Source organism: Hemiscyllium ocellatum, chromosome 17, assembly GCF_020745735.1.
Source record: "Hemiscyllium ocellatum isolate sHemOce1 chromosome 17, sHemOce1.pat.X.cur, whole genome shotgun sequence".
Classification (NCBI taxonomy): domain Eukaryota; kingdom Metazoa; phylum Chordata; class Chondrichthyes; order Orectolobiformes; family Hemiscylliidae; genus Hemiscyllium; species Hemiscyllium ocellatum.
Genome location: NC_083417.1, coordinates 51,978,378 through 51,995,798, shown reverse-complemented (window position 1 = coordinate 51,995,798; position 17,421 = coordinate 51,978,378). Strand labels below are relative to the sequence as shown.

At 39.3% G+C, this 17,421-nt stretch overlaps 1 protein-coding gene across 3 annotated transcripts in view; it reads left to right on the top strand.

Moving 5' to 3' along the window:
* Window positions 1-17,421, top strand: part of cfdp1 (craniofacial development protein 1) — a 185,541-nt gene that overhangs the window by 56,143 nt on the left and 111,977 nt on the right. The window contains exon 6 of one of the 3 annotated variants that reach the window (XM_060838157.1): window positions 4,214-4,548. The exons of the other annotated variants lie outside the window; for them this stretch is intronic. Coding sequence (XP_060694140.1) covers window positions 4,214-4,415 — 202 coding nt within the window. The 3' untranslated portion in view covers window positions 4,416-4,548. Of the gene's footprint in view, window positions 1-4,213; window positions 4,549-17,421 lie in introns of those variants that run through there. 3 annotated transcript variants of the gene reach the window in all.

The window sequence follows — 17,421 nt, the reverse complement described above, 5'->3', positions numbered from 1 at the left end:
GATTGAGAGGGAAAGTCCTTTATGGTAACCTCAGCTGGTGTGGGAATTGAACCCACGCTGTTGGTGTCACTGCACTGTAAATCAGCTGTCTCAGTCAAGTCCGTATCGGGTATCCCAGAGAGTATTTTACTGTTCCTCAGTTTGTGAATCAAGTACTGCTTTGCTGAAATGAGGTTTTTGTAACTTGAGGTGAACTGAAAATGTAGACAGAATGTTATTTGCTTGCCTGACTGATCAGTGCTGCCAGTGTGTAAAATTGTTTAAATACCAGTTTATTTTTTTAAAATCCTGAGATACATGCAGCTTTGTCTGCAGTGATTTGGATTGTGATCGTCAGTACCTGGGCTTGTGTCCAAGCAGGCTGAGATGATGGGTCGACTGGGGCAGTCAGGTTTGTGAATTTTGGGTAGGAGGTAAAACCGGGCGGTGTGTGGTTCCTGGACTGAGGCTGGAGGCTGTTGGTGGGAGCTTCCCTGAGATGGTAAGGTTGTGGATGGTCTGAGAGATGATGGTTTGATGATGAGAGATGAGATTGTGGTCGAGGTGGTGGTAGGTGGAAATATCCGCGAGTTGGCACCTAGCTTCAGCAGTTTAGAGGTCGATGTACCAAACTACCACTGTGCCTCAGCCTTGTTTGCGGGTTTGATGGTGAGGTTGGGATTGGATTGGAGGGCTGTGTTTTGCAAGGGCAAGAGGATGGAGTAGGTGAGGGGGGGGTGGACAGGTTGAGGCAGTCAATGTCAGCAGTTGGAAATGAAGTGATCAAGGGCGGGTAACAGACCAGTATGGGGTGTCTAGACTGTAGTCCTGCTTAATACAAAGTTGGCCATAGAAAGCGTTAAATTAGAATTTGCTCCACTTCTCCACTTAAAACTGTCTTGACTGGTGTCCTGGTGCATTTCATGCTTTTAGATTTGGATTTGAACTAAAGGATGGCATAAGGGTGGAGGAAATAGTGAAAGGAAATAGTTTAAATTTGAAGAGAAACATCAAGACTACAGAGTGTTGTGGTGTTTTGAGTAAAACCAAACAGCAAAATGAAGTGGCAAACATTTGATGGCAATAGTGCATCGGGAAAATAGGATAAATAGATACATATAAAGATAAAGGGTCAGCCGGGTGTGACTGCTCTCAATTTCATCTTTTAGTTAATCAGAGCTAGGAAAGCACTTACATTTAGCACCTCTTACTACTCCTATGTGAATCTGACCTTATCTCCATCCTAATTCTCATCTGCATGTTGGTTCATGGCAACATTACCCAAAACCACAGTAAAGGGTTAGTTGGGAACCACATTGTAAAGGGAAGGGTGATCTTAATCGAATTTCACATTATGTTTGTGTGTGAAATTCCCAAGTCAAAAACTAGGTTTAGTAAAGCTGATTACAAAGTTGTGAGGGGTACAAGTTGGCAAAAAGATATTGGGGAAGTTAAATTGTGTTATTGTTATGAACAATGGAAACAATTAAGTAACCATTTTCAAATGCTTACTAAGTCTGTAATCTATTAAGAAGTAAAAGCTCCATGGGAAAAGAGATCCACCTGTGCCTAACTAAAAAGTTAAGGATAGTACTGGATTAAAGAAGTTTAATGTTGTCAAGAAGAGAAGTAAGCATGCAGATATAAAAAAGCTTTAAAGTAACAGTAAAGGATGACCAAAAATTACTAGAGCAAAATAATAGGATGTGAGAGTAAATGAGCCAAAAGTGCTTTAACAGGTCTTTGGAGGGAAGAGGCTGGTAACTTTGAATGTAGGTCCATTAGAGTTTGAGACAGAAGAAATTCTAATAGGAACAAGGAATGGCAAAGCTGTTAAATTATTTCTTTGTTGGGACCAAATACAAGAAATAGTGGGGAACTAAGGTGCTCATGAGAGTGAGGAGCTCAAGATATTAGTGAAAGAAAGTATGGCAATATTAATGGGCTGTAATCTGGCAACTTCTGTTGACCTGAACTGCAGATATAGTGGATACACTGGTTATATCTTCCAATGTTTCCTGGTTTCTGGAATGGTCCCATTGGATTGGAACGTAATAAAAATGACACTGCTGTGCAACGAAATCGGGAAAGATAATGGGAACAATGCTCCAATTGTCAATCTTTCATCAGTCATTGGGAATGTACTAGAATCCAATGTTATTATGATATGGAGATGAACAGCCAAATCAAATCAGTCTCCCTATCCCTGTATACAATAATCTCTCAACGTTGAGGTTCCTAATGATTCCTAACCAGATCTCTGAATAACTAATCCCGGATATTGTGGATAATTGATATTAAACACTAAGTGTTTAGCTTAAAACATTTGACAATTCATTAACAATACAGTAACTTTAGCAAAGCAAAGTTGAACAGCAAAGTAAACTGATTAATGTCTATGATTTAAATCCAATTCTCTTTAATTCCATCCCCCACCCTTTCACAACGTCAGACAAACAGACACATTTGAGGAATAAATCATGTGAGGTATTGCATTTTGGTAAACCAAACAAGGACAGGACTTATACAATTAACAGTAGGGCCTTGGGTGGTATTGTAGAACAGAGAGACCTAGGAGTTCAGGTACACATTCTTTGAAGTTTGTCAAATGTAGACAAGGTTGTTAAGAAGACGGTTTAGCAGCTTGCCTTCATTGCTCAGACCTTTGAGTATAGGAGTTGGACAGTCATGTTGAGGTTGCACAAGACATTGATGAGGTCTGTTCTGAAATACTGTGTCCATTCTCTAACCATTGTAGATCAAATATATGTCTAAGTCAGTCTTCAATGTCTTCATTGACCCAGCTTTCCCTACTGTGTGGGAAATAGAATAATGATACTTCGAGCAAAGAAAATCCTCACCCTTCTACTGTTCTGGTTGCCCTGTTATAGGAAGGATATAATCAAGTTGGAGAGGGTTCAGAAAAGATTTAACAGGATGGTGTCGGGAATGGAAGGTTTGAGTTATAAAGAGAGGCTGAATAGGCTCGGACTTTTTTCACTGAACTTGAGGGGTGACCTTTATAGAGATTTTGTAAATCATGAAGGGTATAGATAAGGTGAATGACAGGTATCTTTTCTCTGTGGTGGGGGATATCAAGACTAGGTGGCATATTTTTAAGGTGAGAGGAGAGAGATTTTCAAAAATCGTGAGGGACAATTTTATTACACAGTGGGCTTACTGTGTGGAATGAACTTCATAAGGAAGTGCTGGTTGTGGGTTAACTTAAATCATTTAAAAGATCAGAAATCAGACACAACAGGTTATAGTCCAAAAGGTTTGTTTGAAATCACAGGCTTTCGGAGGGTTGCCTCTTCATCAGGTGAAATGAGAGAGAAGCATACAGACATAGAATTCATGGGCAGGGAGATCAAAAGATCATACAAAGGAGAGCTTTGACAGGCTGAATAATAAGTCTCTGCAGTTGATCAAGACTGTCAGACAGTGTGAATAAAGTGTCAGCAACTGAATATTAAGCAGAGGGGATGACCTATAATCCAGATAAATGTGGCAGAAAGGTAATTATAACAAATTAAAAATAAGGTGATGCAGGAGACAAACAAAATGACTGGAATGGTGTGGTAGGTTGCATGCCCAGGGTCTAAACAGGGTCCTGAGTAACCCAAAACCATACAAACTAATTAAGGTAGAGAGAGATCATAATTTATCAAGGTGGTGGTGTCAAAACAGGACAGTTTTAGTAGTTGTTTGAAGGTGAAAAGTGAAAGCGTAGGGATGATCTTGGCAAGGTGCTCTATTGAAGGCTGCAAAAAACATGGTGTAGTTTCTCCACTTGAAGGAAGTACTGGACAATGAAGGGGACTCTTTCGGTCATATTCTGTCTCTATCCTCTGTGTCCTCCTTAGAAGTCTGACACAGGAAACTGCCAAGAGAGTACCCTTTGTCATCCAGTATTTCTTTGAAGCAGAGAAACTACACCATGTTCTTCGCAGCCATCACTATGTCATCGATGATGACAAGAACCTGCCAAGATCATCCTCCACTTCTCACTTTCAAACAACCACCAAACCTTAAACTGACCATCATTCACAGCAAACTATCCAACCTTCAGAACATCAACCACAACAGCATAAAATTCTGCCATGGCAACCTCTGCAAGATGTGTCAGATCATTGACATGGGTACTACCATTACATGTGAGAATGCCACTCTCCACGTATACACACAGATACTCATGTGACTTGGCCCATGTTGTCAATCTCATACACTGCAGGGAAGGATGCCCCAAAGCATGGGATACTGGTGAAACCATGCAGATGCTGCGACAACGGATGAATGGACACTGTGCACCAGTTGCTGGACAGGGATGTTCCTTCCCAGTCAAGGAACACTTCAACTGTCAAGGACATTCAGCTTCTGATCTTCAGGTAATTGTCTTCCAAAGTGGCCTTCAAGATATACAACAGAATCGCTGAGCAGAACCTGATAGCTAAGTTTCGTGTGCATGAAGACGGCCTCAACCATGATCTTGGGTTCATGTCGTGTTACATGTGACCCCAGCACACTGACCTGTATCTGTAAAATCTTCCTTGGTGTCCTGTTTTGACACCATCACCTTGGTAAATTGTTATGATGTCTCTACCTTAATTAGTTTGTACAGTTTTGGATTACTTAGTGCTCTGTTTAGACCCTGAGCATGCGAGCTACCATGTTATTCCAGTCATTTAGTTTGTCTTCAGCATCACTTTATCTTTCATTTTTTTGTAATTACCTCTCTGCCTCATTTATCTGGATTATAGGTCATCCCCTCTGCTTATTAGTCAGTTGCTGACACTTTATTCACACTGTCTGACACTCTTGATCACCTGCAGTGACCTATTATTCAACCTGTCGACACTCCATTTTGTATGATCTTTTAATCTCTCTGCCTATAAATTTTGTGCTTGTGTGCTTCTCTCTCTTTTCACCTGACGAAGGGGCAACCCTCTGAAAGCCCGTGATTTCAAATAAGCCTTTTGGACTATCACCTGGTGTTGTCTGACTTCTGACCTTGTCCACCCCAGTCCAACACCGGCATATCCACATTTTAACGTTTGGAAGCTATTTAGATAAATATTTGAATAAGAAATGTTTGGGGGGGGATAGGGGACAAGTGCAGGTCGGTGGGGCTAGTTTAATTTGGGATTATGATCAGCATGAACTAGTTGGGCTGAAGCGTCTGTTTCTGTGCTGTATGATTCTATGACTATAAAAGGAAAAATAAATGAAATGTAGCTAATCAGTTTACTTAAGCAGATTCCACCATCTGTAACATCAGCACATATGATTGTATTTTGCTTGGTTTCCAATGATACCAGTGCGTGCAAATATCTTCCAGTAAAGCCTGAGGAATGCTTATTTAATTTTATAACTGAGATTTTATTCTCACCTTTCAATAGGGTGATAGTGAGTGGACAAATACAGAGCAATCAAACCTCTGTGCCTGTGAAATCTACAGGGCGATCCTTCTGATTTTATTTCAAAAACCAGTTCAAACTCTGGCTTTTCTTTGTTAACTGGGACCTCATAGGAAAACAACCAATTTAACAGTCATCATCTACTATCTCTTTAAGCATAAGCACTCTCCAGAGTCCAAGTGTCTCTAGAACACAAAATGATTTATTTAAACTGCTTCCGGTCCAATGGTCACATTCAGCTCTCAGCTCTCAATTCATAGCTCTAAATCCAATTTGATTTTTGAGATAAAGATAAAATAAAATAGTGAAAATCAGCAGGGAGTGGTTCTAACAATGTTAAGGATATGCCAACAGGACACCTTTTAACATCATATTGATTGACCAGGTTTTACGAAAGGAAATGCAGATTTGAAATTTTTGTTTCAATTTTATGAGAATGTAACTTGTGGAATAGATAAAGGGAAATCAGTAGAAGATTTATGTTTGGAGTTTTGAAAGACATTTGGTAATGTGCGACACCAAGTTATCAAAAAAGATAAAGGTTTGTAAAGTTGAGGAAAAATTGAGGATTGGTTGAAACGAGAAAAGGGAGTAGCAATAAACAATCATTTCAGTCAGCAAACTGTTACTTGTGGGATCAGGATCTTGGATGGGATTTTTAAAGGATCCTTCGACATTGGATGATGTTGTGATTGACTTTGATTTTTAGAATGTTGTGGGTTGATTTATTTAGAATGCTTTTGATTGTTTTAGCATATTGGGGGATTCAGTTTTTAAGACCAGCTCGTTGGATGTGGACTGATGTGCAACATCCTTAGTGAAGTGGAACTCTTAATGAAATTATACATTTGCTTTTTAGCTTTATAATTGTAGAGCCTCAACCAGACAGGGAAAAGTTTCAAGCAAGAATTGTTTGAGATTATAATAATGTAGCATTGGCACAGTGTGGCAGAGTTATATGCTGCATTGAGTGCCTTCTCAACTAGATGAAATTATTGGAGTTTTGGACTATAAGGGAATTGAGGAGTATGGGAATTAGGTGTGAAAGGATTGATCATTATTAAATTACAGAGCAAATGTGAGATGTAGTTACCTACTTGTGCTTCTGTTTCTTATATTTCTTAGCAACTTTAGTCTGAGGTCAAAAGTAAAGCTGCTGTGACAAATAGAAAGTTTTATTACTATGCTCAATGGGGCATTTATCCCATTTGGGGTAAAAATGGTCTGAACATTAGGGCTTTTTCTTCTGACATGATCTGAATTAGCGCTTGTTTAAGGAAGGTTTGATTTGTTAGAAAAAACTGAGGAACTATCCTGTTTTTAAAGTATCAAAATTCCTCACTTTGAGGTTTACCTTAACAAAATAAGATACTCCTATCTATCTCCAAGAAATGCAGCCATTGACTGTTGGAAGGGATAGCTATTCTGAGCATTTAGGAGAGCTTGGGGGGGCAGGGTGGCTCAGTGGTTAGATTTGCTGCCTCACAGCACCAAGTACCCAGGTTCAAATCCAGCCTTGGGCGACTGTCGATGTGGAGTTTGCACATTCTCCTCGTGACTGTGTGGATTTCCTCCGGGTGCTTCGGTTTCCTCCCACAGTCTAAAGATGTGCAGGTCAAGTGAATTGCCCGTGCTACATTGCCCATAGTGTGAGCTGCATTAGTCAGAGGGAAATGGGTCTGGGTAGATTACACTTCGGAGGGTCGGTGTGGATTGGTTGAGCTGAAGGGCCTGTTTCCACAGTGTAGGGAATCTTTAAACAAAGGCTGACTGAAATGCTAAAGGAAGTTTATCCCGAACACCCCATCACACGCTATGATTTATGACAGCTTCAAGTTGCCTTATTATTTCACTGAGACCAAAAACACTGCAAGTGTGGCTTATAATGGACAACCTGGAGAAATGCCATTATATTAATTTAATTCAGTAGAACTTTAAATTTATTCAAGCCTCTGGCTAAATTCGAACTTGGAGTTGGCAGATCGACAGAGCAGATGACACCACCTCAGATTTCATCTGGAAATGCTGCACTTACTACCTGTCTATCATGACAACTCCTCATTCACCTTACACAATGCTTTATCACCTCAGTACCGTGTGTCTGATTACTTGCTAGCTGAATGAACCACGAAGAATGAAGGCAGACAGTGTGAGTCTAGGAGATCCCTGATGCCCTTTCCTGGCACTGATGATCTTGCTTATTGTTAGCATCACAGTTTTGGTGAATCACTGCACATTTGATAGATTGGGTATTGTATATAGGTTAGGGATGGCGGGAGCACAGTGAAAGAATAATAGCACAAAGATAAACTATGGAATGGTTGCCTGACCTGCTGTGATTTCCAGCATTTTTTGTTATAAATTCCAGCTTTTGCAGTAATTTGCTCCTAAAATGTTTCATGAATGTCCAGCCACTTGCAGAAGATTGAATCTAACCCTCTAGTTATCTTGTGTTTCAGGGAATGCATCAGGGTTTTGTGGTGGAGGGGATCATCCTCTTGTCATTTCTGGCTCATTAGGATCTTTAAATTTGATTGAGATATTATTCTATCACAAAAGTAATTTCTCATGTCCACTTTAAGTGGCAAGTTAATATTTCTAAAGAATGCATATAATTAAATATACCATATATGGCTAAGAATTTGCAGTGTAGTTTTGTAATGCTCTGTTTTATGTGAGAAATTCTTTTCACTCTGGAAATGCATAACACCGAATCCAATATGAAATGTTAAACTTCCATCATTGTTATTTCTCCAGTTGTACATTTTTTACTTTAATGTATTATCTACCTTCAGCCTGTTTCAACTGGTGAACTAGAACTAGAACTCGCAGTATACATACACACAAATTATTCTTGACACTTGAATGATTTGTGAATTTCTGTAGCATTATTTCTTTGATATCTTTTATAGCACATTTTTGAGCTTTGAACATAGAACAATACAGCACAGAACAGGCCCTTCGGCCCACGATATTGTGCCATACATTTGTCCTAGCTTAAGCACCTATCCATGTACCTATCCAATTGCTGCTTAAAGGTCACCAATGATTCTGACTCTGCCACTCCCACAGGCAGTGCATTCCATGCCCCCACCACTCTCTGGGTAAAGAACCTACCCCTGACATCCCCCCTGTACCTTCCACCCTTCACCTTAAATTTATGTCCCCTTGTAACACTCTGTTGTACCCAGGGAAAAAGTCTCTGACTGTCTACTCTATCTATTCCCCTGATCATCTTATAAACCTCTATCGAGTCACCCTTCATCCTTCGCCGTTCCAATGAGGAAAAAGCCTAGCATTCTCAACCTATCCTCGTATGACCTATTCTCCATTCAAGGCAACATCCTGGTAAATCTCCTCTGCACCCTCTCCAAAGCTTCCACATCTTTCCTAAAATGAGGAAACCAGAACTGCACACAGTATTCCAAATGTGGCCGTACCAACATCACCTCCCGACTCTTGAATTCAATCCCTCTGCCATTGAACATGACATCAGCCCTTTTACAGATTTTGTTTTGTGCTTTGGAGACTGCCAAGACACCAATCAATTAAAGTGGTAACATCAAACAAGTTTCAAAGATGGTTGGTAGCTAATGCTGCATTGACACAACTCCTATAGGCTCCAAAATTTGCTTCAGTAGCAGAACTGGAATCTACTTTCCCCTAACTTTGAGTTTGATCCAATTTCAATTGCTGTGCAAAAGGTTGAGTTTGGTAGAAAGTTGTTGAATTACCTCTGATAATTTGTAAGTGGAAGATGGCCACAAGATATGGGACATTAGAAGCTATAACTCTCATTGTATTATCTAGATGTATTGTTAATTATACCTATGAAGAACTAAATCTTAATCACTTGTAGAGGATGTGGTTTGTTTATTTTGTATAAGTTAGTCTGAACCATGTTATTCAAATAGTTTAAAATTGTGTAATGATTTGAAATTTCTGTTGTTTCTTACTACACTAAGAACAGTCTTCCAAGTAAACCTCTAAAAGCACACCAAATTGAGATAACTGAGATGAAAAGATAAAATGGTCAGTTCCAAATACATGTCAGTTCCAATACCGAATGGCATTACAAGTAGTTGTGTCGGTGCATACCATGATTTGTCAGGGATCATGTGCAAAACTTAATTCAAATTCCGATTAACTTAAGTATATCTCATGCTAATGCAGCCATGTCTGATGTATTGATTTAGGATTTATTTACCAATGATGCAAAATCATAAAACCGCCCAAGCAACAAAATTCAATCAGGACGTACCAGCACAAAAGAAATAAATATGCAAATGTAATATAGATCTCTGAGCTGCCAAAGCTGAGCCATCGGGACTAGGTACCACAAAGCTAGGCACAGCATTCAGTTAGTTTTCAGCTGTAAGAAATGGTAGGTGAAAACAGCAGTAGAAAGCAATATGCTAGCACCTGATGTGTTCTCTAGGAAACGTGGACAATGATGAGTTTAAGATTTGTTTTGTGAAATTCAACTACATTATAAAATTGTCTGTTGGGAAATAGATCAATTGTAAACATAACAAGCATGGCCTTGATTTAATTTCTTCATGTGTATCATTATGACGATGCAGTCATATTCAATTTAGTCTATTAGTTTGAGTTAATTTTACAAATACGCAGCAGTCATGCCCTCTTGGAGTTATGAGCTATGAATTTGTATAAGCTTGTATGTTGCCGCCTTTTAATTTTTGAGTGTTTTAATTAAAAATGACCAGCAGCAGGGACTTGTGCTTTTAACAAGATTAAAAAGTTGGATTATAACAAATATGACTTTAAGTTGTTTAAGTAAACTGATAGTTATTAGCTGATTTAAGATAACTAAGGATAAAATTTATCTTTGAATTTGCAAATGTGATCAGTTTCTACTATTTGTTGAAAGTCTGGCTTGCTTGAAGATTCCCTTTCCAAGGAGAAGGAATCGAAACTTTGAAGTCACATTCAGCAGCTATTATGACGTCCGGGTCGTGTTCTCAAATGGATTGTCGAGAACATACCCTGGGAATGAGTGAAGGCTTCTTCCACTTCTATGGTTATCTGGTACAGTACAGCAGTCCTGGATATGGTCCGTGATCTCCCAGTTGATATTCAGATGATTCTCCTGTGATCGCTACAGAAATGGTTGCATGCAGCCATTATCTTGGTCTCAGTCATTACCTTGAATGGCTCTCATTTTGTCAGTGTTGTAGTGAGATACGAACATCTAAGGAAGCTATTGTCAATACATTTCTGTTTATTCTTGGAAATCTTCATTGAATTTCAATAGGTTTCTTAATTTTCCTGAGACAGCCACAGTCTGGTTCCAACACCAGCTGAATCCTCAAGAGTGGTAATGTGACTTTTGGGAGCCATTTTGGAAGACTCCTTGCACCCATTTTAAATGCAGATTAGCTTTATTTACAAAATGTATATTATAACTACATATGGATGACATAATGGTTGAGGAAACTTAATAATCATAAGTCACATTATGGTGTGGTGTTAGCTCCACTTGTTTAACTCTCCTAATGTACTACTTTTGTACAACGACACTCTTTGTCTTTTCATTCAGAGTCTGCATTATCACAAGTACTGGCTGTCTAAAGATGCAAGTCACCTAGTGACCTTCCCATCATCTTCTTGCAGAGCTGCACATTCTGCCTTTTTCAGATAACAATTGAGTTCCCTCTTGAATGTCTTGACTGAACCTGCCTCCACCACACTGCATTCTGGATCCTAACTACTCACTTCATGAAAATGCTTTTGAACGCATGATGACCCTTACCTTTAAATCGTTGCTCTGTGGTTCTTGATTCTTCTTCCAGCTTCTTCTCATTTACTCTGTCCAGACCATTTATGATTTTGAATACTTCTATTTGTTCTTCTCTTGACCTTCTGCAAGGAAAACAGTCCCAATTTCTCCAATCCAACTCCTGAGATTGAGACATATATGCTCTTCCTTTCAACCTTGCCTGAGGTATTTGATTATTACTGCTTTGTAGTTAAGTCCATGCATGCTTCAAAATTGTCATTTTTTGTTCATTATGCTGATCTTTGTGTTCCATCTCTATGTAAAATTTGAAGGTGCAGGTACTGTTATGTATTATGAAATACATTATTTTAAAATGTCACTTTTCTGAAACTGGTGAGGTTTTAAAAAAATTAAAGTATTCTGTCAAAAAAGAATGCAACAGTGCTTTAATTGGGAGATTAAAAAAATGAGCATTGCTAAATAAGAATGAATGTGTTAATTGAGGTTAGTTTGCAAGTGTTGTAGTTAAATTGAAACTTCATTAGTCTATAACACTGCTATTTGTCTTAATTTTGTAAAAGGTTTGAGTTATGTCAAGCTGTGCTGTATTCAATGTTCCTTCAGAAATATATAATTATTCTGCAAAAAGCAGTAAAATCGCAAGTCAATTGCAGGAACTTGATTTGCCTGTGGCTCCTTTTCTATGAAGAAAATTGAAAACAGTTCAGTTTGTGAAAAAAATCAATTTAATCACACTTACAAGAGCAACGAAAAGCATTGAAAATAGTTGGGAGTTGGTTCTGGGAAAAACTCAGTAATCATTTTCTGCTTAGCATGCTGTCTTTGGATGATCATTGAGGCCAGAGCCATGGGTGCTAGTCATTAAGCCACATTGCATGTGCTTTTTTAGGTAAGGGGATGACAGTGGTCTTCTTGAAACAGGTGGAGACTTTGGCTTGCAGGAGGAAGAGGTGAATACTCCGCCAGCTGGTCCCCAAAGGATCTGAGTGCTTGACTGGGCAGATCGCCTTTTGTGGGTTGACTCCCAGGAAGACCAATCAGGTGTCTGCAGCGATGAGCGAGGGAACAGATATGTCCAGGACTGTTGGGGCAGGCATTACTGGGCCAGTGGCATTCTGCTCAAACCGAGCATAGAGAGCAATGAGTGCATCAGGGAAAAATGTGTCTTTGTCTGCTATCTTACTGTGCTTCATCCAGTAATGTTATTTAGGTCTTGTCATAGGCGGCGGGAGTCTTCTTGCGAGGTCTGGGACTCTGACTTGGTCCAGTACTGCGTCTTGGCATCCTTGATGGCTTTGCAGACAGCATGCCTGGATTTCCTGTATTGGTCTGGGTCATCCAACTTGAATGCTGCATGTCTGGTCCTCCAGTGGGGACTGGACTTCCTGGTTCATCCAAGGTTTATGGTTGGGCAACACTCTGATTGACTTCTTTGGTTCGCAGTCCATGCAGTTGCTAATGAAATCTGTGATGTACCAGAACACGGTCCAGTTCACTGATTCCAAGCAATCCTGGAGATAGTCTTCTACAGCCTCAGACCAGCATTGCCCTTCCTTTTATGAAAGGTCCCCCAGTTCAGCTCCAGTTTGTGAACTGGAAGGAGGAACTCAGCACTGTGATCTGATTTTTTGAAGTGTGGGTGGGGAATTGAGCTGTAAGTAAATTTGATGGTTGTGTAGCTGTGGTACAGAATATTTGGTCCTCTGTGGGACAGGAGATATGTTGGTGGTACTTTAGCAGTAGCCTCTTGAGGTTGGCTTGGTTGAAGTTGCTGGCCAGAATGAATAGGGCCTTGGGAATTTCATCTCTAGAATGCTTATGGTGGTGTAGATCACTTCTAGGGCATTCTTCACGGCGGCATGAGGTGGTATGTAGACTGCTGTCAGGATGATGAAGGTGAACTCTCGCAGTAGATAGGAGGGGGACAGCATTTTACTATAAGGTATTCTAGATCCAGGAGCAGTATCTTGTCAGGTTCCCTATATCCGATTACAAGGAAGCGGCTTGTATGCCATTTCAGGGGGCTAATAGGAGCCAATCACATTGCTATGGGTTTGCAGTCATATATAAACTTGACCAAGTAAGGATGGTAGATTTCCTTCTCTAAACAACATGAGTGAGCCAGGTCAGTTTTACAACAATTGATGTCAACTTCATGGTCACCAGTACAGAGATTAGTTTCCAATTCCTGATTATCTTAATTAAACTTAAATTCCACAAACTGTAGGATTTGAACCCCTCTTCCCAGCACATTAGCCTGGGCATTTAGATTACCAGTCCAACGAAATGACAGCTGTATTATAACATTTCCCTTTTAAAATTTGGGGACCTACTGTAAATCTCCAAAAATGTGACTGTTGTCTTCTGACCCTTAAGCCTAGCCAAATTGACTTTGTCTCCGAACACCCTAACATATTTCTCTCTCTAAATATTGATCAATATTGTAACCACTTTGCATTCCATCAACTGCTGTTGTTTCCCTTTCCTTCGCCTTCCTGAATACATTGTAGCGAACAATATTTAGATTAGATTAGATTACTTAGATTAGATTAGATTGCTTAGTGTGGAAACAGGCCCTTCGGCCCAACAAGTCCATACCAAGCCGCCGAAGCGCAACCCGCATGTACCCCTACATTTACCCCTTACCTAACACTACGAGCAATTTAGCATGGCCAATTCACCTGACCCGCACATCTTTGGACTGTGCGAGGAAACTGGAGCACCCAGAGGAAACCCACGCAGACACGAGGAGAATGTGCAAACTCCACACAGACAGTCGCCTGAGGCAGGAATTGAACCCGGTCTCTGGCGCTGTGAGGCAGCAGTTCCCATTCCTGCCCACAATTATGATTAATGTGCATTATCACTGCAGTATGATCCCATATGACAACTCTTTACCTGTAGCTTACCAACCTGTTCTGCAACACTCCTCACATTAACACATATATATACTCCAATGCTGTGCTCATCTGGTTTGTTTCTTTCTTCCATCAAATTCTGTCTCATTGCCATTTGACCATGTTTCTATACGTCTCATCTCTCCTCTCAACTGCTACATTCTGGTGACTCGTCCTGACCAAATTAGGCTTAAGTCATGCTTTGCAGGAAAATAGGAAGGATTGGGCATCTAAAGATAAAGATTTATTGATTGCAAACAAAAATAGGTTAAAATAAAACAGGAAAGGAAAAGTTGTGGCACAGGTTGGATGAATACGATAGAAAACCAGGACTGAACCAAATGTTGCAGGTGGGAATTAGGGGAGGTTGTAAGAAAAGCCCAATAAGATTGTGAGAAGCTTAGGTAAAATTTTAAAAATCCAGGATTATTTAATAAACGTCTATCATCTAATATTTCATACAAATGAGTCTGTGGTTGAAGGCGGCAGAAAGGATAATGGAATTGAGATCATGACCTTGTTGCATATTGGTAGACGTGAAAGACTGAATAGTCTACACCTGCACCTAACTCCTTTACTTTTGTGCTTTAAGAAACTGACTGGGTGCACAATATGAAATTGACCTGTGGGGAAAAAAGGACATGACAGTTATTGAATGAGTACAAGAGCAAATTACGGGCAATCAGAAATAAAGTGCAACAAATTAACAGGTCAGGCAGCATATGTGGAGAGGGAGTTAGTGTTTCAGGTTGATGACCCAAGCAGAATACAGAAATGTAACCAGTTTTGAGTGAAATGGTGGGAGGAAGAACAACAGGGAACGTCTGAGGTTAGGTAGAGAACGGGCGAGATTAAATGACAGCAGATTTCATGTACAAAATCCAAACTTTTGATATGGTAAAGAAACAGCAATGTTGTCTGGTTGACAAAAACAGAAATTGCTGAACAATTTAAGCCAGTCTGGCAGCATCTGTGGAGACAAAGCAGAATCAATGTCTCTGGTCAGTGACCCTTCTTCAGAACTGAAGAGTCACTGGACTCAAAATGTTAACTTTGCTTTGTCTTCACAGATGCTGCCAGACCTGCTGAGTTTTTCCACAATTTCAGTTTTTGTTTCTAATTTCCAACATCAACTGTTCTTTGGTTTTTACTTTCCAACCCATTTGAGATGAAAGCTAGCATTCCATCAGCTTTTTAAATTCCCAGCCATTTAATTTTTTTTAATTATTCTGTCAGCCTGTATTCTGATGGCTGCTATCCAGCCATTCACATCCCAACAGGCCACCGAAAAGTTTTGCTTCAGTTGTACAGAGCCTTGGTCAGACTTAATCTAAACTGTTGTGTTCAGTCCTGGGCACTGCCTGTCAGGAAAAATACATTCATCAGAATGGTATCAGGGCTTAAAGAGTTAACTTGTGAAGATGGTTGGCATAAACAATTCCTGCATTCATTTGATTTCACAATATTAAACACATAGTCTACTTGAGTTGCTTGAAGTTATGAAATGATTTAATAGAGTAGATAGAGGGAAGCCATTTCCTCTGTAGGAAATCAAAAACAAGTGGGCATGCTTAAAATTAGAGCTATGCCAATTCAGAAGTGAAACCAGGAAGCAATATTTTAAATAACCGTAGTTAACATGTGAAATTCCCTCCTGCAAAAAGTTGTGAATGCTGTAATTTTAAATTTAATGTTGACCTCTCTTTTTGTGCACCTTTCCTTTGGCCATAACATTGTATTCTTCACTCTGTTCTATTATCCCAATGCACTTTGTATGTTATGATCTGCCTGTACTGCACGCAAAACAAAACTTTTCACTTTATCGAAGTACCTGTTTTAATAATAAATCAAATCCCAGTTATTGAAATTCTAATGGCTTTGATTGACAGGTTTTATTCTGTATGGGTAGCCACAAATAATCTGGCCCTATGTGAGTTGGAGGAGTTGAGGTACAAATCAGCCATGATTTAACTGAAAATCGAATCGAGATTTGAGGGACTAATGGCCTCTGCTCCTGTTACTGTATTGCACCAAGCTAACGAGCAGATACCCTACTCCCCAGGTTAAGAGAATGGTGGAAACAGCTGTGCTGAAAGTTGGAATCAGATTACAAATTTTAATTAAAATTACAGTAATATCTTCAAATAAAGAAATATAAAATCTATTTTAACTTGCATAAGACTTTATTTACTGATCATATTCATTTGGAGTCATCATCATCATAAAGTTAATTGTGAACAAATGCAGTACTAAACCTGGGTCCTGTCACCTTGCTATCAACACACTTCTGCTTCAACAAAAAAAAAGTAAAAAACTTATCATCCCCTTATCTAGATAATTGGGAAACCAGGTAATGAGGATTCAAGGAGCAAGTTCATATATTTACGTGAGCAGACCATTTGATTTATAGAATAAAATAAAAATTGTTTATTTCTCCATCAATAAGAACCTTTTCAGGGATTCCAATTTGTTATCTGAGCAAATATCTCTTTGCTTTTCCTTAAAGCTAAGCTTAATTTTGGCATCTGTAAGTATTTTTAAAGTAAAATTATTGCTGGAATGGTTGTTGTTAGATTTTCCAGGAGTGGAGCCCAAGCTTCTCAAGGACATAGTAAATCATCTTTTTGAATAAAAATGCAACTTGTGCTGCTGCACTGAAAATAGAGACCAGATGTTCAAAGGGTGGTGGAGCACTGTTAGGAGGAGATGATCTTTAAAACAACTGTATATTTTTGTAGCAGATTGTTCCGATCGGGTCTAGACATCAAATGACTAGTTATAGTGCTTTCATTCAAAATACTTCAATGTCATAAGTAAAGTTGTGCTGTATTGCAAAAAGGAAGTTTTTTCCACTGGGAATTTCTAACCTTCTGATTGTAACTTCAAACTATATAGAACTGTTTGAATCTGTTTTATCCCTCTATTTGGAGAGTTAATATGATTTGCTTGGAGATATGTTAGCACGTTTTTTTTTAATTACAGATCTTTTGTATGCATCGCCTGCCCTCAAACCTCCCTTCCAGTTAGTTTTTTTTTGGTTAGTCTTTTTATTGTCAACAATTACCATTTGAAAATACCTAATGACTATTATGATGGAAATTCCTTGTGCAAACACATTCCAGGACCCTTTTGTTTCTTGTTTTAAGTGTTAGGTGGAACAGCAATTGTAATGTATCTTGCACACACCCTCACATCATGAGCAAAGGCATGATCTGCTCCAAGATGGGGAGTAAGTGCACTGCATTTCTCTGCCTAAGTAAATCCTGAATTGAGTCCTGGCTTGCATGCGCGTAAGATGATATGGGACATAGCAGTTGTTTAGGAGTTTTTATCTAATTTAAAATCCAAACATTTCAGAATCAGAAAA